The 27,017-nt window shown below is 35.9% G+C and overlaps 1 protein-coding gene across 4 annotated transcripts in view; it reads right to left on the bottom strand.

The window, feature by feature from the left end:
* Positions 1–27,017, bottom strand: part of NFKB1 (nuclear factor kappa B subunit 1) — a 123,993-nt gene that overhangs the window by 82,185 nt on the left and 14,791 nt on the right. For 2 of the 4 annotated variants that reach the window (XM_007999405.3, XM_073017518.1), the window contains exons 2-5: positions 17,574–17,619; positions 13,029–13,107; positions 8,861–8,901; positions 4,786–4,884 (exon numbers count right to left, since the gene is read on the bottom strand). In XM_007999405.3, the coding sequence (XP_007997596.3) occupies positions 4,786–4,884; positions 8,861–8,901; positions 13,029–13,107; positions 17,574–17,612 (258 nt within the window). In that variant the 5' untranslated portion in view covers positions 17,613–17,619. The remainder of the gene's footprint in view (positions 1–4,785; positions 4,885–8,860; positions 8,902–13,028; positions 13,108–17,573; positions 17,620–27,017) is intronic. The other 2 variants (XM_007999407.3, XM_073017519.1) reach the window with 1 other exon arrangement.

Here is a 27,017-nt window from a genome sequence, read left to right as displayed (position 1 = left end):
TGAAAAGGAACCATCCTATACAATGGCAAATTTGGGTTGAAGTTAGTAAAAATTAATTTTCTTGAAAATGCCAGTATTTATAGATGCATTCTTATGTAGTAAAAATATAAAAACATCTTGGGGAATGGAAGTTGAGAGTAGCAGTTTACCTAAGGAGAAGGAAGGAGGACAAAGTGATGGCTAAGTGGGGTTTTAGCTGTAACTATTTTATTTGAGAGAGAGACAGGAGAGAGACAGAGAGAGCTATCAAAAGCAAATAAGGTAAGATGCTAATACCTATTAAATTTATGTTGTAGTACATAGTGTCTGTTATGTCAATTTTAAACTTTCTATATGCTTGAAATAATTTGTAATTTAAATTTTTTTTAAAAAAAAGAACATGAAGACTTGCACAGCAAGATATTAGAAAGCTAAATGGAAATTTTCTTCTTAGCTATGTGAAAGACACAGCACCACAGAAAGGCAGAGCACCAGATGGTTCAGTAGCCTGAGTTCCAGAAATAATCTCAACATGGTAAGAGGGTTTGTAAGCCTAGCCTATACCTGTGCGAAATAGGGTTTTATGCACGGGACACAATTCCAGTAGAAAATGCAGGATTTGAGTAGACTTCTAGAGTTGGTTTTAAAACGATTTAACATGCGGCATCAAATTTGGACAATAGGTAAGAGAGTAACCCATACAGGCTATATTTTTACATGTTCTATAAAGTATAGTTTAGTGTCTACAGCCTGCAAACCACAGCCAGCCCCCAAAGCTTTCAAGTTGGCCCCGACTCTTTCCTGCTGTCTCCATATGACCAGGTATGCACCAAACTATCAGCGTTTCCAGGTTCCTCTCCAGGCACCACAGAGCGGTAGTGCTCTCACAAAGGCATGACAGGAAGACGGCATGAGGTTGGAGGGTGAGAAGCTGTAGCCAAGGAAATGCACAGCCCATAGCATTTTACTTTTAAGCCTAAACAAATGCACTTAATGAATATGTGGCAAATGTAAGGCTCAGAAGTATCATTTCTTTCCTCTAAATGTAAATGCTCTCCCTCTGAAGTTCCTGTGGGAATGGCTTCTGAATTCTGGGGGTGAGTGTGGGGCCACCCTCCACGAGGCCTCTGCCCACCTAAAAGCATCATTCCATAGATCCTCCCATTGTTCACACACAGTGGACCTAACTCTCCACTTTCACTTTCTCTTCTATAATAGTTTATAACAGTCAACAGAACTCCCCCATTAGCTTTTAGGGTTATAAAAGAATATAAAATGTTGAAGATATATATTTTCTCTTTTCTGTCTTTCTCCTTAGTATCCAGGTACACTAACTCTGATATTCTAAGAATAATTATACAGACACCATGATCATCATCTTGAAAATAAGAAATATCTACTAATAATCAAGAAAAGTAAGATACTTGGACACTTCTACGTAATCTATGCGAGACAACTTTATAGTAGAAAAGCATGCAAATGGGTAAGGTTACGGTTGATTCCTTGTTGCATCCACATCAGTGGTTCTCAAACAGGGGTGATTTTGCCCCTCAGGGGACATTTGTCAATGTGGAGACTTTTTGGATATCACGATTATAGGAATCCTATTAGCATCTAGTGAGTCAAGGTCAGGGATGCTGCTAAATATTTTATAATGTGTCAGACAGCCTCCCACAACACAGAATTTCCAAACCCCAAATGTCAATAATGCCAAGTTTGAGAAACTTCAGATGTATCCATCCCACTGTTTCCCTTATAGTTTCTCACCGAGCAGGTGCTTTGTAAAGTACCACAGAAAAGACACGTACAAGTTTAAAGGTCTTCCTGATAAGAAAGATGCATGGAGAACAATTTTTTCCTCTGCTTAAATATTAGAGGGAAAGGGGATTTAAAATTCCTTTGTAAACTTAAAGGTCATCCTGAGCAGAAACAACTATTAAAAGGGATATTTGGAGAAGAGCTCTGGAAAAAAAAATACCTGGCCGTTGTCTCTTTCTTTCTCTCCTCCCCATCCTTCCAATTAAGAATTTCTTGGATAAATAAAATTACTTCCTTTAACTGTTAGGAACAGCAGAACCATTTCAATTTTCAGTGAACAATGACAAGCTAAGAGAACCATGACAGCTTATATAGTCATATTCTCTAACCTCTAAGTTACTCCTCTTCTTTCAAGTTGATCAAATGCTTAATAAATGGATATTGAATTAGTGAATAAAAAATACATGATTTGGTGAAATAATGTGACTGCAGTTGAGCCTACTTTATTATTAGTTGTTTACACATCTATATTTCCCAGTACTAAACTCCTTGATATAGAAACTTTCATTCTACAATAACATCTAATGCCCACTAAGTTGTTGCATTTGTAAATTATTTTGTGACTGAGGCAGCAATATGTTTTTGAGTAGATGAAACCTCTACATGAGAAAGATGTATGAAGACTGGGAATAACTGGATGTATAAAGTTTTTTCTTAGCCAATAAACTTATAAGAAAGTTAATGCTGTGTGTTTGTTAGTATCAAGAATTGTTACTTAGTCACAAAATACTAGAGCAATAGAAGTAAACAAAATACCATAATTTATATTGTTTGTGCCAAGCCAGTCAGAAAAAACTCCCAGTTTTTCGCTTAAAGTTAATTCTTCAGTCATTATAGTGTCAATGCTGATAATGTGTCTTTCAATCTCCTTCTCACAAATATACACATACATAAACACACGATATTTATACATATGACACACAGACACTTGTTAAAAAGGTAAGTGCTGGGCCTGGCTCCCCAATACCTGAGTACTCATTGACCACTGAGCCTTGTTTTCAAGACCCATTGACCAGTCTCTCCCTTGTTTTCAAGAGTTATCATTCTCCATGCCTTTTTACACCATTGTCCTCCCGTAATTTGTCCCTTATCTCCCTGCCCCCAGTACCCCAAATGCACACATTCTATCTGAGAGGTTCAGTGAGCAATAGCCTGCTGCAGGATATAGAACCACTAGTCTTGTGAGAAAGGCCAGTTATTATAATTCCACTCTCTGAGTCTGTTTGGGTTCACAGGCATTATACGTTTTACCTACTGAGATTTTTATGAGATTAAAAGAGATAATGTTATACAAAGTACTTGGCAAGTCTCTGGTGTTTAATAAGTGCAAATTAGTTCTTTATTGCTGCTTCTCATTCCTCATCAAGGTTCTAAAGGATGTGAGGCCATAAGACCGTGGTCTGCTTCTGTGGACTTAAGCCATCATATTTACCTGCCTAATTACTTTTAATAGAAAAAACATCTTTCATTCCACAATTAGAGCTAAGAGACTTAAAATGCAAATATGACTAGTAGTACCCATACTAAATAATATGGGTGAGTTTCACTTGAAAGGTAAAGAATGACATCACAACATTTTGTCTTTTGTTTGGGAATAAGGACAAGATATTTAACAGGCCTGGGCCTAGAAGATGGATAAGAGGAAAAGGAAGAAACAAAATGCAAGGCTGGCAAAACCAAAGACAGAATTTTTTTTTTTTTTTTTTTTTTGAGACATAGTCTCGCTCTGTTGCCCAGGATAGAGTCCAGTGGCATGATCTCAGCTCACTGCAACCTCTGCCTCCCGGGTTCAGTGATTCTTGTGCCTCAGTCTCCTGACCAGCTGGGACTACAGGTGTGCACCACCACACCCAGCTAATTTTTGTATTTTTAGTAGAGATGGGGTTTCACCATATTGGCCAGGCTGGTCTCAAACTCCTGACCTCATGATCTGCTAGCCTCAGCCTCCAAAGTGCTGGGATTACAGGCATGAGTCACCGAGCCTGGCCAGATATCTTTACATCACAACACTGCTGAGGGCCTGCTCTATTGAGCTTCATCTACTTACAAAACAAACCAACAAAAAGACTGACGCCAAAAGTATGTTATATCCTGAGGGGCACACACACATAGTGAGAACTGTTTTGTCCAAGCCTTGAATTACTGACCAAATAATAACTTTTACGAAAGACTAAATTACAGTTGTTGACTGGGTTTATCTGCAGAATGATTATCAGTCTATGTTTATCATCAGTCTATGAAACATAGTAGCATATTATGAAATTGAAAGTCTCATATTAACTTAGAGAAAAATATTCTCAAATAAACAAACAAAAAGCCTGAACACGGTAAAAGGTATGACCAAACACACCACCAGCATGTCACGCAGCATGTCATTCCAAGAGGGCCAAACATCTGCTCAGGCCAAGGCCCTAGGGTACTTTCAGGTTCTCTATGGAACATGTACACATTTTCTCATTTAATCTCTAAAAACCTTACGAAGTATATACTATTAATATTTCTGCATTTTATACATTAGGAGACTGAAGTTTAGAAGTATTGGTTAAACCTATTCAAAGCCACACAGCTAATAACGAAGTCTGGATCCAAATTCACAATCTTAAATAATATACTAAATAATCTGTACACTCAGTCACCTGTTTGGTTTTTCACTAAATCTCCAAAGAGTCAAAATTAACCATTTCTTTCAAAGACTTACTAAAGTTTCAGGAAGTATACAACTTTTAAAAACCTTAAAATGATCAAGAAATAATAAGTTTGTTAGCTAATGTTGAAGACATTTCTATTAAATTGAAATGTTAACAAAGTTTTAATATCTGTCACTTCTATTCCTAGGAGACAAATGTCTATTTAAAAATTTTAATAATCATGTGAACACTTCAGCTTAGAGGCAAAGGCAACCTGTACTCATTTAAAGCAATTCCTTGGAAATCCTAGGAAATCAAATTTTCCAGAAGTCAAATAGAAGGAGAGCTACCACAAACTTACTTTGACCTGAGGGTAAGACTTCTTGTTCTTTTCGCTAGAGGCACCAGGTAGTCCACCATGGGATGGGCCTTCACAAACATAACGGAAACGAAATCCTCTCTGCAAAGGTGAACGTTAAGCCAATTAAGTTTGAGAAATACTTATTAAACATTTCAGCAACAAAGATACGTACAAAGTTTTAAATCTTATGTCTACTAAATGAGAGAAGAAAAACATGAAACTGTGAAAGAGGGCTCTGTAAATGAGAATCACTTTTCCCATAATCTTACTATGAAAAACGGTATTGATATTTGTACACTAAGATATGACTAAAAAGCCAGGTACCTAAGCCTGTGGGACCTCTCATGCTATGCATGTGTGGAGAGTAATCTGCTGAAGAGTTTAGGCTTTAGACTCAACATGTTATGGCTTGTTCTAATCAGAGCTTCCTTGTCTTAAATTGCTGCTGCCAAGCTCTGAACTTTACCATATTAATAAAAGCTATGCTTCCTTAACTCTTACTTAAAGACATTCCTTTATCTACTCTGATTACAGTTGGTTCAGCAGGGACTACAGAAATGTTTGTTTAGATATACTGTTTCAGCGTTGTAGAACACACCCTATGCTAGACCCTGCATCTGCTCAGCTTCTCTCAGCATTTCAGAGGATAAGATTTTTGTTTTTATGATTATTGATATGGTCAAGCTCAAGAATGAATATTAACCTACCAGAATGATTCCAAAACTAGATAGTTCCCTTAAATACTATCTAACCCAGAAATTTCATAGATGTAGTTAATTAATGAAGAGTTAGCTGGAAGCCTTCACTATATAAACTACTGTGGGCTGACAAAACACCTAAGAAGTGCCATGTTTTTTCATTTGTACAAAAGAGAAGATTATACCAGACCATCTTTAAGGTCTACTCCAGTTATAACTTCTTATGATTTATAAAGCTAACTTAATTATTCACATTTGTATACAAAGAATAAAACAAGGATAATTATGACCTCATCATCATATTAAGGGAGGTTTCACTGTATTTCCTGATTCAACTTTATAATGATGTCAATCAATTTGTGGTAGTGTTAGCAGTTTATAACCACATAGTCGCTTAAGCAGATGATTTTCTTTTTACAGATTCACTTTTTGGTGAAAAGAAAATACGTTAAGATTTTTTAAGGAACATTCTCACCTTTTGTTTCTACTGTGGGACCAACTCTGCATATACAGCACTAGATCATCTGGCCATCAGCTCATCACACCCACTAGCTGCTGGTGGGGGTTCGCTCCCTTACTCATTAAATTGTAGAACCCCAGCAAGCATGCAGATTTTGACAGCTTTGAGCTCATGAACCAATGTAAAATGTGTGCACTACTTAGACTGTACTACATTTCATTACGCCAAGTATGGTCTTGCAGTTTCTGAGCAGTCCAGGTGCCTTGAACTGATTTAAATCTCTGGGAAGCATCTGGAACTGTTCCTATATTCTCCAAAAACTTCCTGATTTCCAAAGATCAGTCCTCAAATACATTTACCAGAGAAGTAAAGCCTAAAGTAAATTCCCTAGTATGGGAAATTTCCTCAGTGTACACATAGGTCTAAAGTGTATGATCAACTCATCACAGTGAGACCTAAAACAACTCCTTGGGAGATTCCAGAACTAAACACAAGTGAAACCTTTGGAGATGAAGTTTCAGAGGTAATTCCTTTGTTTTGATTCTCACACAATTCAAATTTTAAAATAATTTACAATTTCAGCCCTATGCCTTTTGTAAGCACTGTTGGTTTTTTAAATCACTAAACGAAGTTTCTAAAACCATAAAAAAAAACAACACATGTATAATAGCCTCCAGAATTAGCTAACCATAAGAATACAGGTTTACTTGACTGCTAATCAATTTAAACACAGTTTGAGTTTTTGAATAGTATTAGTTAATTAACACTGATTAATATGCAACAGAACTGGATGTTCTAAAAATTAGTAGTCTATGCTATGACTCATCTCTGTCAGAGCTGGGGAAAATCTGTGGCTAAGAGGTCCCAAAGAAAAAAGAACCTTTTTCTAACTTAAAAAAAAAAAAAAAACGAAACACACACACACACACACACACACACAATTCATTACCTTTAATCACAAAATTCCTTTGGGGCAGTTGGAAAAATATAGACACATATGTGTTTATATCTTATTGGGAGTGGTGTCAAATAGACTATAAATACTTAATAGACATTTTTGATGGTTGCATAAAAGTATCTAAATCCTCAGAAGTTTTTAACCTGAGGATGAAATTTTATAACTTTTTTCAGGAAGATGTTGTCAAATGCATTTCTGATTCTAAATTTCTGAGATTAAAGTTTTGCCTTTAATCCACATTCACTCATCTCAGTAACTCCATTTGCTTAAAATGAGTCATCAACCTCAAAGGCAAGGCTACATCCATTCAGTCAGAAAGTCTGACTTGAATACAACCTTCTTACTTTCACTGAATTCAGACATCAAAATAGCATCACTTTGGTAAACACAATGTTTTACTCACATAAGCTTTTATATGAATTAAATTTTGAATTTTGGAACTACATTAACCCTTCAGGTAAATCATAAATGCCAATTTTTCCTTATGACGGTTGGATCCATAATAAGGAATCACATTTAAAAATTCTTATTGTAGTGCTATGCTTATGAAAATGATATTGGAGAAAATACTTTGGCATATGCAGACAAATAAATTTTAGTTGATTTCTGTTTCATAGACTACCTACATCTTAAAAGCTGGGAAATTTTCCAGGATGCCAAAAATCCCATAGAATTTTAAGGGATAAAATTCCACTGGGAATTGATGACCTTCTGTGAGAAATAACTGCTAAAAAGAGTTGAACATGGAGGTAAAGCAATGGCGTTTTACTGGCAGCCTGTGGAGTCAGGATGTGACACCTGCAAGAACTAGAACCATGCCCCAAAGTTTCATATGGCAGCAAAATCTTTCATCTAATTTCAACCTTACAAGGATAGCCTGTTCAGCAATCATTAAGACATTTATATCAAATGCTGACCAAATATAATATATATATAATGTCACGATTCTGGAAACCACAATGCAGTGGATGCTTTATTTAAGCTTGTGACCTAGTTAGCATGTGTTAAATGTTACAAAATGCAAAAGTGTTTCACTCACCTGAGCTAATGAAAAGAATACTTAGAAAATGTATTGGGTAATATAGCTGCAAGAGGACAGGTATCCATATCCTCCATCACACAAAACTGTGATTAGTTCATCCATCCAAAGATTTACCGACTGTCCTCATTTGGTGGGGAACTATACCATCACTTCCATTCCCTAATAATTGAAACCTCCTATATGCAGACATTAAGGATTGTCTTTCTTTCTCTTTCACAGCATTGGTCCCATCCAACTTCCTATAAATATCCACAGACTTGGATACAGTGAGGAGGCCATTTCAGTTCTGCGCTATCCTCTACAGACTCTAGTGGTAAGGGGAAGAGCCTGATAAAATGTTCCTCTCCTGACTCCAAAGAGGCTAAGTCTAAAGCTAACACCAGAGGGAAGAGAATTCAATAGTTCATTCTAACATTTTACTTCCCACTGGTACTTTTAGTATGTTAGGTTACATGTTCCAAAGGCAGCACAGAAAAGGCTGGGGCTACCAAAGGAAGGAGGAAGGCTAAGAGGTACTACATGTGCAAGGATAATAGAGGGATGTCGTTCAGTACATGTGAACTGTATGCATATGTACTTCTTCATAAATGAAAATAAATGCAAATCACCTCTGCCTTTCCTGGAAGTGACTGGTAAGTTAAGCTAGTAGAGACAGCAGAATACTGTAATTAACTGTAATTATAATACTGTAATTAACTGCAGTTTTACATAACTATGTACTGAGGCTCAGGACAGTGTGAACAATGACTAAGAGAAATGTAAAGTGAATGAAGAAAGCTGTTACATAATTTGTCAGGTTGTTGATCTTTCAGATAAGCTACTTCCTTCATAGAATTCATTTATTATTCTTCAGTGCTTATGATCTCAATATTAGACACTGGAATCTAACATTTAAAGTCCCACCCCTTTAATCTTACCTGTTTAGGTTGCTCTAATATTTGAAGATATGGGCCATCTGCTAAAAACAAAAACAACAAACAGAAACCAAAAGAAACTGTGAGGCTTCTCAAATTTGGTATAAAATGTAAAGCAAGTCAAAAACTGAAATTATGTTTTTATGTAAAAATTTTAAATGAATTTTTGGTTAAAATTCCACAAGGATATAATTTCTCTTCCTTGTTTGAAATATTAAATTAACCCTTATTTTAATAATACTTTTACAAGTTTAGCGAACCACAATAAATAAATGTTTGTTGAATGGTGATGGCACATTTCCTAACCCAATAAAAGGCATACGGCTGGCAAGAATTGATGTCAACAGCCTTCATAATCTTGTCTCCTAACAAAGCATTTTAAAATGACAAATACCAACTAAAAGCAGCAACCACTTCTGGGCACTATGACATTTTCTTTGGCCTTCACATCATTAGACACTGACTTTCATTCCTCAAAGACAGTGGGCTTAATGTGAAATTAAAAGATACTGATCTAGCAACCTGCATATATATGCATGATAGACAGATAATGATTTTGGGCTACCTCTTTTTCCTTACACTAGGTTTTCTGTTTTTTTTACTTAAAGGGAAAGTACCTTCATTCCTTAACTGGTTAGTTTGTTTCCCCTTTCCTCCCTGACACTCCCAATGTAATTTGGTCTATCAGACATGGTAAAATTTTCATATTAATCCATAACTTTGGATGTTTATATGCAATTTTGAATATTGTGCTGTCATATAAACTATGTTCTAAAACAGCTCAGACATTTTATAAAATACTGAAAATAATTTAATTGAAGATAGGTGTATGCAAATTAATTATTGTATAAACACAAAGAAAATTAGAGGCTTAATCCATAGGGTTAAGCCTCTAGTTTAAGGCTTAAACTAGGTAAGCCTCTAGTTAAGCCTCCTTAATCCATTAGGGAATGGTATCTGACTCTGAAATTCAAAGGAAAATCAGAATCTCTGATAACATAAGTACAAACTGTTCAATATGAAAAAGTCCTTAAGCTTCCCAGCTGATTTTTATGTCAATAGTATAACCCATAGCTCTGCAATAAATAAAGGGATGTGGTGGTTCTCATTTATTTGAACGTATCTTAAGATGTTTAGTGCTAAAAATATTTTAGGAGAATGCTTGTATGTCCATTTTAATCTTCATTTTCTTTCAGAAGAAGCTCAAGACCTCTTATTTTAGATAAATTTGTGAGGAGATAAACCTTCAGGTTGAAATTAAAAATAAACTATAACATAAAAGAGAATTTATTTTTATTTATTTATTTATTTTTTGAGAAACAGTCTCACTCTGTCGCCCAGGCTGGAGTGCCATGGCACAATCTCGGCTCACTGCAATCTCTGCCTCCGGGTTCAAGCAATTCTCTGCCTCAGCCTCCCGAGTAGCTGGAATTACAGGCGTCCACCACTACACCCAGCTAATTTTTGTATTTTTTTTAGTAAAGACAGGGTTTCACCATCTTGGCCAGGCTGGTCTTGAACTCCTGACCTCATGATCCACCTGCCTCGGCCTCCCAAAGTGTTGGGATTACAGGCATGAGCCACCTTGCCCGTCCAGAGAACTTATTTTTATCTTTTCAATATTATGATAAATCAGGATAAGGCTAGAGAACTGGAAAAAACAAGGGTATAATTACTTCCTGTTATTATTCAAGAAATTTACAAGGAAGCCAGTTGAAAAATGACTGCATCTGAAATGAAGCATACACAAGAAAAAAAAGGGGGGAGTCACTGGTCAATGTATTAAATTACCATCTTTTGTCTGTATGAAATTCACCCCTGGACGTTTTAAATTACTTTTAGAAATATAAGCATAATTTAAAAATTCCCCCCAAATAGCTAGAATTTAATTTTGGATAAGGAAATAAAATTGATTAGAAATAGAAATATTTTCACACTAAGATACAGCCTGTATGACAATGTAACACTTATAAAAATATCCCCTGTTATAATGGTGAAAGAACGTATCAAGATAGTCCTCTAAGACAGCAACATTTGGATGTTATGAAAAATAGGGGAGTTGGAAGCAAGTTTACATTAAACTTCAAGTCTCTCACTTTTTAACTCTGCTTAAAACACCCACAAATCTGCCATTATTTTCCCTGTAGGATTTAATTTCCTTTAACTATGTGAAAATTCATGTAAAATAGAGCCATTTTTTCTCTTTCAGGAAACACATTAAAAGTTAAATCAACTAGAAAATTAGGAGGCTGAGGCAGGAGAATGGCGTGAACCCGGGAGGCGGAGCTTGCAGTGAGCTGAGATCGGGCTACTGCACTCCAGCCTGGGCGACAGAGCGAGACTCCGTCTCAAAAAAAAAAAAAAAAAAAAAAAAGAAAATTAGATTTGATATGCATATATTTGTTGTTTTAAGGCCAACATTCTTTTGGCCACCTTTCTGTGCCATGAAAGGGACATTCCACTGTGCAGAGAAATTTAACTTTAGACCTAAGATTTATGTCGCATCCCATAGTCTTCAACAAGTACTAGATCTACTAAAGGTTTTAGATTTCAAAAAATCTAGTAGACTAAAATAATCCAATTTAGAGTTACAAGTTAATATTGGTTTAGATAATCAACCTCTCTACCTCTTCAAAAATTTGAATACAACATCCTATATATCTTGGACTATAAAAATTGTACTATGACACTGCAATGAAGAGGGAAAAACATATAGATAAAAATGATAGGGTAACAACTAACAAATTAGATTTTTAGGTGTAATTTGAATAGTTTTTCAAATATTACGGCAAAATAATTTCTACAACACAAAGCTGTGACCACAGAATATTTACTGAGATGGTTATTTTGATAATGTTATTTTCATGCCCATAAATCTGAAGGAAAAAAATTAAGAAAACATTTGCCTCAGGATACTGTTTGGTATTCACAAGACACTAAGAGGAAATGTGTGTATTTCCTGTGGACAGAACCAAGACCTTATATTTTCAATAATACATTAATACTAAGAAAAATACTTTGAACTCTAGAATTAAAAAGTTCACAAGAAACACACACACTACCAACACATTTACTGGTTCACAGGAAGCTGACCTAGAGCTCACATTGGAAAGCACTTCACAAGATTGCAGACATGGCAGCCTAAAAATAATGTTTTGTAGGGGGTAAAGAGAGAAAAACCTCTGAAATACACCTTCACGAGTGAAGGTGAAAGTATAGTAGATCTACTTTTTTCCCTCCCATGAACTCCTAGAAATACTAAAGATATAAACGCAGAAAAAGTTTTCTGATCTAAAGCAAATGAAAAGTAAATACTGTAGTAACCATGATAATTTTAAATGAAGATAATACAAATTGGATAAAATCTCCCAGTGAAGACAAGCAAGTCCCTGGTAAATAAAAGAGCTGATGCCCACTTCAGTGAGCACTAAACTCTTTTACACATAACCTCTATAATTCACTCACACTGCTTTTGAACATCTGTTAAGTCCCACTGGTGACAGGTGAAGTGAGGAGAGAAACAGAACATAAAAAGAGCCATCACACCAAGCTTACATACAAATAAATCAATTTTTTTTTAAGAAAGAGGCAAAATGAGTTGTTGTTGTTTTTTATTACTCTTATGAAATTAAACAGTTGCTGATGGGGACAATTAAAATAGTCATGTTAGAAGGAAGGATTATGAGTTTTATCCAACTTGCCAGAGTGCAAAGTTATAAGCGTTTATAAAGATGATTTTTCTACTGAGATGATTTTTACAATTTCTGTACACTTTGATTCTCCAGTGACTGGCACACTGGTAGCACACAACAGGCCCTCTTAAATGTTTGAAACAGAAATGAAGAGTGGAGACTGCCTCGTGTGAATCTAGGAGAAAGGACTTAAAAGGAATACAGAGATAATAAAGAAAATCCTTATATTGAGTAAAGAAATTCCTTCTGAGTAGTTGTAGCAGATGTGAAATGCAGTAAACCATACAAGGGGTAATTGAGATGAAATATTTTTGTGTAAATATATTTCAAGAAAGTATATTAAAAGATTGGTTTTTAAAACAAATCACCATTTCCTTTCTAGGTACACAACTGAATTTCTAGGAGACACTATTAACAAATCCCGCATTTTACTAAGGCTGAAAGCAGAACAACAGAGTAACAGGGATGCGTTTTCTTACCTGTTGGCAGTGCCATCTGTGGTTGAAATACTTCTGGATTAAATATTGTATGAGTCAAAGAATGATCCAAATGAAACATCTGTAAAGAAGAACATTTAAATGTTTCAATCATTTTTTCTACATTATATGAAAAATTTGAAGTTGGGACACCTAAAACTTTATAATAGGAATGAAACTAAAGCCAAAAACAAAAATCTGAAAATATTTTAAATCAGGATTTCAAAAGATCTTCATGAGACCTAGGTAAGTTCTCATGTGTACAAAACTTTACATAGGGTTGGACAACATTTAAGTAACAAAGGGATTTGAGAAGCATAACTCGGCTATAAAGTCCCCAGAGGCAGGGACCTGGTCTAGCTTGCTTACTGGTATATCTTCAGGGCCAAGCACATGCTTATCACAGAACAGATACTTAAATAGTTGCTGAATGAATGATTTGAAGCTTGTACTCTCTTAGAAGTATAAACAACATGAGTTGAATATAATCCTAGAAATCAGTATTTCATCTATGGTGGTAAACATACCCCTCATCTAGCTATCCAATGTCAAGGCCTGAAAGAATGACAGAGAGTACCTCTTGGGACTATTTACAGAATAACAGAAAATATAACTGACAGTACAAGGAGTAGAAAACCAAGCACTGAGCTCACTCATTTCTTTTACCTTCACTTTCCTAGTATAACACAAAATACCTGGAATTTAGTGGGTGTGGTAAGCTGAATAATGACCCCCTAAACATCTCTGCATCCTAATCCTCAGAACCTGCGAGTGCTACCTTATATGACAAAAGGAATTTTACATATGTCATTAACGTAATGATATTAAGGTGAAGAGAGTGTCTTGAATTGCCCAGGTGGGCCTGACGAGAGGGATTCAGGAAATCACACTGAATATTAGGAGGTGTGCCAATGGAAGCAAGAGGCTGGCATGATAAGAGGGTGCACAAGGAAAGTAGGCAGCCACTAGAAGCTCAAAAAGCAAAGAGATGAGAGCCTCAAGAAGGAAAGCAGCCCTGCCAACACCTTGATTCTAGACTTCTGAGCTCCTGACTCAGAAGTATAAATTTGTGTTGTTTTAAGCCACAAGTATGTGGTAATTTGTTAGGGCAGCAACAGAGTGAGCATGCAGTATATTTTGAAGACAGTAAATTCTATCTTCATAAATTACTATTCATTACTTATCAAAAAAATTTGTAGCCGCTGGTTCATTTTGGATTTTAAAACCATATTTCTAAGCTTGCTATTTCTTTTAGCCTAAACAAGTTATATGGTTGAAATGTCTGTGGACAGCGTGGAAACCAGCCATATTTTACTTTTTATGAGACTAGTTAGTAAGTGTGCTGAACTCGTTTTTCGTTTCTTTTAGTAGCCAGTATTACAGCTTGTCTCCTGTCCTTAGTAGTAAATAATTGGAAGTTCTGCGGTACCGAAGATCTTAGTACGCCTAGTTAAATTAAGAGTTAAGACAAATGTCATTTAAATAAAGAGTACTTCAGATCCATTTAAGGGATGCAAATTTTCAACTGAGGAAAAAAGAATGCGCTTCACTTCAATGCTTGTAAGAGTAAAAACTCACTGATGCTATTCATTGTTTGCTGAAAAGGAAATACAGGAATGAAAAACCATGTTCTGCAAAAATGGGCCTCATTTCATAGAGGATTTTAACAGTCTCAGAGCAAACTGAAAACCTAGCAGGAAAACTCTTTCCTGTGGTGGCTAAATGACTGGTGAGTGGGCAAAAGGGCTCGCCTTAGGAGAGAGATACACTCTCCACTTCAGACTAAGAGAGTAGTTGTGTTGTGCTGCAGCTGGCATTGTTTATTAGTTCAGGGTGGAGAGCAAATTCCAGACTCCACTAAAACACTAAGGACATGCAAACTTTACGAAATATAAACCATCAAGCTCAAGCCAGGAAAGAAAAAAACTTCAAGACCTTTTGCCTCAAAAATGGAAATGTCAGAACATGCCCCACCCCTTTTACTGATGATCACAAAGATGCCCACATAAGAAAAACTTTCAAAATGAATGTTTTCAGCAGGTTTTACTCTTCTGTGGCATATAGAATCATCTCTTGTTGATAAGATTTCCTGTGTGCAGACAGGAAAGGATGGTTTAAAATCAAGCAGAAACAATCCTCATGCTGGTTAGTTCGCCCTTAATTGTTAGAGAGAGCATATTAAAAGCGAAAGGTAAAACAAAGGGTTTTGATAATACAATTAGCCAAATGTCTTTGTTTCAATAAAAGAAAATGTTCCTAGATTCATCCTAAATCACCATTAAGAAAATAAAATTAGAAAGGAGCATCTTAATGCAAAAAGCAATGCATAGTCATTATTTCTAAATCAATCAGAATATTACCCAAAGTAATAAATGCTATGTATGTCTATTTTATTTATAGAAATAATACCAGAGCCTTTAAAACGTATTCCACTTCTGGTTTTATTTTTCTGGCTGATTCTTTGCATGTGCAATTTCGGAAATCCACTATTTTAAATGATTGCCACTAAAATTTAAATGTGACCAGGCTATCTTGGCACCTAGTGTTCCTTATCCTTGTCTAGTCTAGCAAACTGTATCTTTCAAATCTCAGCTTACGAAGACTTCCTTTGGAAAGTCCTCCGTAACTCTGCTCTTCCTCCAAGGTAGCACCTAGTGATGCTGCTGAACATTTCTATCCCCCTCTGCGCAGAATACTACCAGAGCATATATCACCATATGAAAACAGATATTGTTTTCATATCACCATATGAAAACAGATATTGTTTTCATATGGTGATATATGCTCTGGTAGTATTCCTATTACAGTAGTAGCTTCCTGAAATTAGAGTGTGTGTATCACTTATTCTTTTCCCCCTAAGCCAATGTTCTGGCACAAAGTAATGCCTCAATAAATAGCTGATGAATGAACACATCTCCATGTTTGAAATACTTCTTGGAATCATTACATAAAAAATTTAATATTGCCATTATAATTGCTCCAGAGTCTGAAAATTGCTTTCAAATGATTATGTATACACATATACACATATATATACACATACATATACACAAGAAAGAGAGAAAAGAGAAAAGCAAAAATGTTGGTTTTAAGAACCAATGATGAGTTGATGGGTGCAGCACACCAACATGGCACAAGTATACGTATATAATAAACCTGCACGTTGTGCACATGTACCCTAGAACTTAAAGTATAATTAAAAAAAAAAGATAATTTAAGATACCATAAAAAAAAGAACCAATGTAGATTTGTTAGACTATTCCAACATTTCTATTTATTTTTTCCAACATTTTTCAAAATAAAATATAGGAGAAAAAGAAAAAAGGACACTGCTCTCCTTTCATAACCACTAATATAATGATAGGAACAGTTTTATGCTTCAAAGCACATTCATCGAATATTTCTGACTCATCCCTGTTAGTGTGGTGCTAGCGTTTCTATATTGCAAGTGAGAAAAGTGAGGATTATGGGGACTAAGTGATTCTTCAAGTCTGAGAAGCTGATCTGTAGTAGTCAGTACTTATATAAAGATCTTCAAATTCTGAGTCCAAAGATCTTTTCACTACAACAATCTGTCTCCTTACTAGATCAGTTTTAAATAAATTTTTTTTTTGGTATAAATTGATAGGGTACAAGTGTAATTTTGTTACATGCATAGATTGTATAGTGGTCAAAACAGGGTTTTTAGGGTATCCATCACTCAAATAACATACATTGTACCCATTAAGTAACTTCTTATCATCCACCCCCATCCCACTGCCCTCCCACGCCTCACCTTTCTGAATCTCCATGGTCTGTCATTCCACTCTCTAGATCCATGTGTACACATTATATATGCCAAGGGGCTGTAGTGGGTTAAACTGTGTTCCCTCCCAAAAAGACACCTTTAAGTCCTAATCCCCGGTACCTGTGAATGTGACTTTATTTGGAAATAGGGTCTTCGAAGATATAAGCAAATTAAGATGAAGTCATATTAGATAAGGGTGCACCCTAAATCCAATGATGCCTTTATAAGAAAAAAAGAGGAGATTTAGGTTTAGAGACACAGTAGAGACACACAGGGAAGAAGCGCATGTGACGATGGAGGAAGAGATTGGAGCGATACAGCTACAAGCCAAGGATTCCCAGTAACCAACCAGAAGCTAGGGAGAGGCATGGAACAGATTCTTCCTGAAAGCCTCCAGAAGGAACCAACCCTGCCAACACCTTCATTTCACACTTCTAGCCCCCAGAACTGTGAGATAATGTATTCTGTTGTTTTAAGCCATCAGGTTTGTGGTGATCTGTTATGGTAGCTCTAGAAAGCTAATACAATAGCTATCCTGTAGCGTATATAATTTTTATGCAACAATGTGTACGAAAGCAGGGTGTGTTACTCATTTTACATGACATATCCTCTCCAACTTCACATGAAAGGACAGAGAAACTGAAATCTAAAAAAAAAATACTAATTTTAGAATTTTTCTAGTGCTAACTTACTGTTGTCTTTGTATATTTTAAAATATGAATATATTTAAATAGAATTGCCAGTGAGATTATGACACTTACTTGTTCAGGCCTTCCCAAATATGGATCATCTTCTGCCATTCTGAAGCTGTATATTAAAACAAAACAAAACAAAACTGTAACAACATAATAAACTTTAAAAATTCTATCACCATGGAATTCATGCAGGAATAAACTGTATTATACCAATCAGACCAAATATAATCCTTTTCTGAAGACCGTAGGAGGAGGACATGATGTAGTTCCTCTTTGGTATCTAAATCTAACAGCAAGGAGATTGCATAATCAAGGAATTACCACTTACGTATGATTCAATACCCTCGTGTTAAGCTCACCACAGTGCCCTGAGTTTGGTACAAATGATCTTTACGCTTTGTATAAAAAAATCATACATACTGTGATTCTTAGAAGCCATTTCTTTTTATTACCCTCTGAACTTGAAGGATTCACAATCTTAGTTCCTTAAGTGTATTGTTTTCCAACCCTTCATAAACTTTGTGATGGTCCCAGAACTGTCTCAAAGTTTTCTACAAGGTTGAGAAGCTCAAAAGGGACTGATCAGTACTCTGCATAGCACAAGGGGAGGACTCCTATAGTGTACCAGGCTCTGTCCTCTAGCACAGGGGGTCCCCAGACCCTGGGCCATGGATAAGGCAGGACAACAGGAGGTGAGCAGTAGGCAAGCCAGCCAAGCTGCATCTGTATATACACAGCTGCTCCCCCTCGCTTGCATTACTGCCTGAGCTCCACCTCCTGTCAGATCAGCAGCAGCATTAGATTCTCATAGTAGCACAAACTATTGTGAACTGTGCATGCAAGGGATCTAAGTTGTGTGCTCCTTATGAGAATCTAATGCCTGATGATCACTGTCACTGTCTCCTGATGGGTCAGTCTCCCATCACTCCCAGATGGGATTGTCTAGTTGTGGGAAAACAAGCTCAGGACTCCTACTGATTCTGCATTATGGTGAGCTGTATACTTACTTACTTAATTATATATTACAACGTAATAATAATAGAAATAAAGTGCACAATATATGTAATGTGCTTGAATCATCACAAAATCATCTCCAGGCCCCAGTCTGTGGAAACACTGTCTTCCACGAAACTGGTCCCTGATGCCAAAAAGGCTGGGGACTGCTGCTCTAGCGTGTTCCACAGAAGCAAGCCATGTTTCTGCTGTTGTCCAGCTGGTACAGAAACTCCATAATATTAAAAGTGGAATAAAAAAGACAAAAATAAAAGCCCTTATTATCAAGGCTATAGGTCTCAGATTTAATCAACTCCAGCTAAACATTAATATACTGCAGGCCCTAGCAATCTTCTATTACCCGGAGGCCCTCCCTGATAAAAGGGAGGAGCCATGTGGTCAGATAAAGATAGTATCTAAAATCACATATCATTTGAGATTTACTTCCTTGAGAAATGTCATTATTATTATTCAAATACAAGTTAATTTTATTTAAATTTATTTAGATCAAATTTTAGATATGTGACATGAAAAATGAGAAAATTAAAGAAAAACAAGGCTGAGGGTAAACATTAATTCCTGGGGGTAATTTTTCTTTTTTTTTTTTTCATAAAGTCCATGAAGCAGTCATAGGTACTTAGGACTCAAGATGAGAATGCCAGCTATCCACCAAAATGTGCTGTCTCCTTTCCCATAGTATTAGTATTGTAGCTGGAAATGTGACTGCTTACCTAGTGCATACCCGACACGTCGATGGAGTTAGAGATGGCCATCTGACCAAATGCTCACCAGTGCAATGTCAGAACTCTTGTGCACCACTTCCAGGTCTGGGCTTATGGCCCTTGACATGCTTCCTCCATATAAACTCAGACATGGAGAAGACCTGGCTTCTACCAAAAAGATGATGATTAACAGCCTAGGGGACGGCAGATAAATGAGAGGGAAGAAATGAGGATCCCTGAACAATGCCATGAGACAGATCTGCTCTGACCATCCAGGCTGCTCATGCTGGTGGTGATGAGAGAAAGAAATAAACTTTGTTCTTTAACCCAAATGCACTGTCAGGTCTCTTTGTTCAAATAGTTTAGCCCTCACCCTAATGAACATATCACATAACACTCCAATAAGCACAAAGCTCTCCAAAAAAGAATCTGATTTTCAAAGAAATCCTCTCCTGCTGGAGCACTATGTGAGTATGGAAGAGTGAGAAAGCTGATGAGCATTCTAGGGGGATGCAGAGCAGCGTACAACTTTAACAAAAGGGGAAAGGGCAGCTCTGAGTCCTTCAGAAGTTTGTGCAGATTTGCAGGGAAACATTTCACTAAAACAAGAAAGTAATGATTGAAGATATACTGATAGCCACAATTAAACAAATCCCAATTAAGACAAGCAGTTAAAAAAGGGAAAATTGACCTGATACAGTAAAGAGGTTTAAGAATTCTATCATGTTGGCTGTGTGACCTTGGATATTAACTAAACTCACTGTGGTCTTTGTTTCTTCATCTGTAAAAATGACAGATTTTGATGGAATGGACTTTTGAAAAGAATATAACCTTGTGGAGCTTAGAATATGTTAATTAGCAAATAAATGCCTATTCAAATAACATATCCCCTAAGTCTTAATATGTTTTGGTAAACTTGGATTTTCACATATATTTATAAGTATATATATCAAAGAATCATTGGCATAGTTTTCAGTTATATGAAGAATACTAGTAAAAAAAATTACACTTAAATACAGTACTGAATACCAGCTAGAACAATCAATGTCAAAATCCCGATCCTTAGAATACCACAGGAGCTCAAACTTCCAAGAAAAACATTAAAACCATCTTTGCCTTTAAGCTTTCTGTCAATCTAGACTGGTCTCCTGAATCTTCATAAACCTATGGTCCTCAAAATCAGAGATGAGGCCGTTGACTTGTTAATTATACTGATTATATACATTTAAACCTGTGGATGGGTTTTTCAGACTTCTGAATGTGTACAGTTAACATAAAGTAGTCCTCACTCTAATTTTTAAACTCGAACTAAACCTACTTTATTAGAACTGATGTGTGATCACTACTATAGCTAAAACCTTAATGAAAATCTGTCAATTGCAGGCACTAGACAAACTGCCAAATCAAACATGATATTCCCCTTCATTATCCTCCCCATGATTTATACACCAATTCTTGCCAAAGGATCACAGTTTTAAAAGCCTAACAGCAGCCCAAGGCTCACTTGGGTGACAGTTAAAATCTGAACTTTTAAAACAGCCTTTGCAAGACAGTTAAGTTCACTGTGAAGAGCTGAAGTAATAGTAACGCTACAGTGATGTCAATGTTAATTCACAATTTAAAAATAAAATGTCAAAAGAAACCAAGAATCATTTGGAAAGGATGAATCACTAAGTGATATTTGCATTAATTGTAAAAGCAGGTTTTATTTCTAAAATGTTGAAATACCAACTAAGCCTCTGGAACTAAAGAATTAGAAAAGACCAGGGAAAACCCCTTCTACCTCCCTGTTCCCCCAGCCCTTCCCCTCACTTTCCCTTGCTCAGTTCTTTGCTTTTGAGGAAGGACCTTGAAGCCAAAAGGGCGATAGCAAGTTTCCAGGGGAGAAGATGGGACTAATCTCTGCATCTCTTTTCCCAATAGTGAGGTTTTTAGGAAGATTTTCACACCACGGAAAAAGAAATAGAAAGTGTAGCTAGCCAGCAACAAATAAAATAGCCAGTGAATTGCTTGTGTTTTTCACATGAAAAACATAATGTTACAACTAGCTTAGTTCTGAACATGTGATGAGTTCTATAAAATATCTAATGGGTTATTTTCTGAACCTCTGTGACAATGCTCCCTCTAACACCAAAGTGTACCACGAGCTTCTTGATGAAGGCTGTAGGATGGAGTGGATTAACTTGAAAGACACAGAATTGAGCCATTAAAGATGGAGTTGGGAGCACGCCTATCCTTGTAACAGGGGAAACTTCCTAGGATCAGAGATATTCACACTTTTGACTATGACCCACTGTAAGAAAATATATTCTTTCTATTCTACAGGATGTCATTTTAAAAAATAAAACTGTTTCAAACTCATTTAAATGATTTGCAGTTTGAAAAAATAAAATTTTAGGTGCCATCCAGAGAGTACAGTTGGGAATCAGAGAGAAGTGTCTCTACTTTCAATATACTATTCAGCCACAATAGACACCACTTAGGTGTGATTTTAATACCTCATGTTGCATAGCAATGAGGATGAAACTACAAGAAAAGAGGTGGCTTTTCATCATTTCTCTGCTGGCTAATAAACTGATAAAGAATGTGAGGAAGGCTTTTCCACAGAGGAATTTTCTGGAGAAAACAAAATACTTTGCATAAAATGTGAAACACAAATGAGAGTATCTTTTGATTTTGCAATTCTACCTCAGGAATTTGTACTTAAAAATTATCTGAGCAAGTGTGTAAAAAAAAAAGTACCAGGATATTCACTGCAGCAAGTAATTGGAAATAATCTATATGTCCTTTGATAACAGACTGTTTAATTATAATTATCCACATTTAAAAGTTAAATATTATGCAACTGTTAAAAATAATAATACAGTATACAGTATAATCTGTATACAGTAACTGGAAACTTTTACTCAGTAAGTTATATGTTTCTATATTGTAATTTTCTAACTGAATTATGTAATTAGAAATATATATTTAAATAGGAAAAAGGAGAAATTTAAACCTCTCCTGAATTTAAGGTTTAACTCTGACATCTTTAACAATTAATGACATACAGCGAATAAAACATGATAAATGAGCCAAAAACTTCTAAGCACTACTGAAATATTCATAAGAAATACAATAGAAAAATTTCAACTTTAAAAAGAGCTGCTGATTGACAACTTTCTGATATTGGCTTAGTGGTGATGAAATAAAAGTTGATGGTGGCTTAGTTACTTTTTTTTCAGAAGAGCTGATTTCTGAAAGTTTTTAAAAAGGAATCAATATTTGTGCACTACAACATTTAGATTTATATAAACTAATTTTCCATGTTTTAAAGCTCCTCCTTCCATTTCCACATCCATGTTTCATTTGGGTGCAATGTGATCAATTAACATGTAGAATAGCTACCTGATAAACACAAATACATTGTGCTTGGAGCTGGTAAAGATAAGGTCCCTGTTTACAATGGAATGTCAATCCAATAGGGATGGCAGATACATATACAACATTCAGCTAGTGAGTTCATACATAGCTTATTAACACCGAGAATAATACACAGCAAATGTTAGCCATTTTATTAGATGGCATAATAAGCAATATGTTTGTGGTAAATTATAGGAGGAGGAAGAGAGACAGCAAAAGCTTTAGACATTCTGAGAAGACTCAAGTATTTTGTTTCCCATTTTACATTTATGGGTCTCTAAGGTGGCTAGCTATGTGTCACTGCTAGATAAACTGTTTGCATTTTGCCCCCAGGGGTCATCTGGCAACATTTGAAGACATTTTTGCCTGTCACAGCTAGATGGGTGGTCCTACTGGCATCTAGTGTATAGAGGCTAGAGATGCTGCTACAAACCCTATACTGCACAGGACAGCCCCTCACAATAAAGCATTATGCAACCCTAAATATCAATAACGCTGAGCATGAGAAACCCTAATGAACATCATCACATCATGACAGTGCTTTGGTTCACATGGAGAAAGAAGTAAACTTTACTGACTACCTCATGGGTAAAGAACTGTAGCTAGAACTTCACATATTTCTCTTAATTCTCACACCAATCCTGAGAATCAATGTCCCAGATAAGACACCAAAGCTGAAGGAGAGTAAGCCATTTGCTCAGGTTCATACAGTAACGCTGGCTAATCTGACCCCACAGTCTCTGGCTCTTTAGGAGGCAGAAGTGGTTTTCCTCTTTGGCATATAACATTATTTATTTTAATATTGCATCTTTGCTTCAGGTCTCCCAAGGGTTCTGATTAGAGCTAGTCTACCCATAGCACACCCTGAAAAGCAGAATAGGATTCTGACAATACACAAAATGAGTTCTTCACAAGGCAATCACCTATGAGGATAAAAATACCAAACAATGTTAACTCAAGTGATAGTTCTTTTTTAAAAAAAAACATTTTCTTTGGTCAATCTCAAAAGACAGCAGGAGAATAAAGAGATTCTCCCTGAACAATGTCCATACTCACTGATGGTATGATAAAAGTATATATACAATTACAATATTATACATAATTATATACATATACTTACATATTAAAACTATACATTTTATATATACCTTATATATAACATATAAGTATTTTATATATTATATATGTATATACTTATATATTAATTATATCAAATGTATATTATAATTTAAAACTACAGTATACTGAAATACTACATGAATGTTTTCCTTCCTTCATTAATTTAGTCATTCACCTAAAAATATTTATGACTACTATGTCAACACCAAAGTGCGCAAGAGTGATGTAGTTCCTGTACTCACACAGCTTACAGTTGTGGTAGATTGAAAACAATGACCACACATTTTTTTATATGCCACTCAACAAGAGGAAACATTTATTTCTCTGTGCTTTGAGTCTTGGCAGACCTATGGACATACGTTGACCAACAGGAACAGGTAGAAGTGCAAGTTCTAAACCCAGCTTTTAAGAGGCCTACTCTGACCAATAGGAACAGGTAGAAGTGCAAGTTCTAAACCCAGCTTTTAAGAGGCCTTGCAAAGATCATTCTCTTTCTTGGAACATTGTTACCATGCGAACAAGCCTGCCCCAGCCACTGGAAAATCAAAGACCATGTGGAGCAGAGAGAGGTAGTCCTAGCTGAGGCTCGGTAGCACCAGTTGGAGTAGCCAAAACAACTTCAGACAAACAGCAGTAGGACACCAGCTGAGTAGCTACAAACAGCACCAGTCGACTAGCCAAAAGACCTCAGAGATTAGCCAGAGCAGGCCAGGCCAGATGACCTAGGCAGCCCACAGAATTGAAAGAAATAATCAGTATTTGTCTTTAATTTTCTTTGTGGTGATTTTTTTTATGCCACAAAAACAAACTAACGCAACAGTTTAGGAAGTAGGAAGGCAAACAGGCAAAAACAATGCAATATAGTATGTGTCATGGGAAATGGAGTGTATGTGGGGTATGGGTTAATTATCTTGGTAATTCAGCAATCACACTTTGTTAGAGTTCTAGTCAGAGCCCACTTTGTACTCATTTTTTTACTCTATTGGTTTACTCAATTCCCAACTGAACAAAAGAGGCAACTATAGTATACAAAACACTGCGGTGTATACAGAAAATTAAAACTGTTAAAACTTTCAGAGTGCAAATATTAATAAGTCACCGTTAGCTTTAAGCAATGATACCTTTATAAAACAAGTTAATGTTTTAAATCCCTTCATCTGTCTATCTAAAACCAATTTCATCATTCCTGCTGCAGTGAGCCCCATTCTTGACTTTCCAATTTCTGCCAATATATCATTCTCACACGTCTCGTCAATAACCAATTTCTGCTGATTATTTTCTTCATGTTGTTTCTTGGATCTGCTCCCTTCTTTTCAACATCCTAGGAGAGACCTTTATTGCCTCACCCCTGAGTGACAGTAATAGGTTCTGCACTGTTCTCCCTCACTGCAGGGTTTCTTCCTCTTTAAGAATCTTTCACATCATATTATTATATTACTTATAAGATAAAGTTCAAAGACTTCAAACACTCAGCACATACATTATTATATTAAATCATATTATAAGCATCAACTACTATTATGTCCCAACCAAAACTCCCTATGATAGACAGATTAATCATTCAAAATGTCTTGCTCATTTCCTTCTTGTACATTTGTTCACAGTATGCCCTGCATCCTGAAATGCCATCTTTTCTACCTCAATGGCACCAACTCTTTAAGGCTCTAGTTAAATCCAATCTCCGCCAAGAAATCCTATATTTTTCCTGTAACCTATAGCTCTGTAGTCACATAATATCTATAACACTTATATATACTGGTGATTTAATACTAGACAGCATAGTTTTACTGCAATCTAACTTTATCTATATATTTATAATCTTCTCAAATGGATAGAAGTGCCTAAAAAGTAGAGATGGGAGTTTTGCTTTTTTGTATTGCCAAATTGGAAGACACTTGTTTTGTTTTGTTTTGTTTAAAAAATACTGCATTAATTTTAAGAAGCACTGTAATTTCAAGTTTGTCAGAATGTCAAATTCTGGTTTTAGTTGTCACAGATTAACAGTTATCTGAACTTCCCACCTTGCTATACTCAATTGTGAAGCCATAAAAAATACCTAAAGATGTAATTGAAGACACTGGACATCATAGGGCTAGTACATTATAAGGTGCTTTAGGTAAATTCTAAATTCACCCTCACTTTTTGACTGGGGACGCTTTCCAAATCATGACTCAGGGAGAGCCCAAAGAGGTAACAGCAATGGGCAGAATATCACAAAGAAAGGCTTTAAACAAAAAGCAAGAGCCTCAGAAATCTACATAGGGGTCAGCTCTGGTCACTGGCCAAATACTAAGCTGTGATACTGTAGGACAAGACCCTGCAAACCTATAGAAAACAGTTTCTGGACATCTAAGAGCTAACTGGAAATTCGAGACATCATATAGTGCTGAGAGACACTGAAGTTGTAATAATCCAGGGTGAAAGACATCACTGAACACTGTGAGCATTCAGTTGTGATTTCAGAAAGACCACAAGATGCGAGTTAGAAACATCCTAAAATAAGGGCTACCCTAAACCTATCTTAGTAAAACCAGGTGATTCACCAGTAAATTCGCTGCTTGTTATAACAAAACTCAACAAGTTTTAAAGGAAGACAAAAACCCCAAACTCTCCGCAATGGAATATCCACAACGTACAATAAAACATAATGAAGGCTGCAAAGAAATAGGAAAATAAGACTGAGAAAAGAAATGACACGAATGACGAAATTAGCAACCAATGACATTAAAATGGCTAATAGCATATGGTCAATAATGTAAAGGAAAAGATGAAGATAATGAGCGAACAGAGAGGCGATATCAGCAAAGAAACGCACACCTTTCTTCAAAAAAAAGAATGGAAATTTTAGAACTGAAATGAAATTTCACTAGATGGACTTAGCATATTTAACATTATAAAAGAAAATGCCAATAAACTAGAAGAAAGGTCAATTAAAAACTCTCCAAACTGAATCACAGAGAAAAACGAGGCAGAAAGAAGTGAACACAGCTTCAGTGACCTACAGGACAATATTAAGCAGTCTTACATATTTGTAACATGGAATTCCAGAAAGAGAAAAAAGACAGAAAAGATATTCAAAAATATACCAGTTGAGAATTTTTCCAATTTTGATTTTTTAAAAACTCAACCCACAGATCCAAGAATCTCAAAGATCTCTATGCTGGATAAAGACAAATAAAACCATGGTTAGGCATATTACAGTCAAACTGTTAAAAACTAATGCTAGAGGAAAAAAAAATCCCAAAACAGCAAAGGACAAGAAAGGACATATTAT

This window comes from Chlorocebus sabaeus, chromosome 7, assembly GCF_047675955.1.
Source record: "Chlorocebus sabaeus isolate Y175 chromosome 7, mChlSab1.0.hap1, whole genome shotgun sequence".
Lineage (NCBI taxonomy): Eukaryota > Metazoa > Chordata > Mammalia > Primates > Cercopithecidae > Chlorocebus > Chlorocebus sabaeus.
The sequence above is the reverse complement of the archived record's forward strand: the minus strand, read 5'-3'. Positions and strand labels throughout refer to the sequence as shown.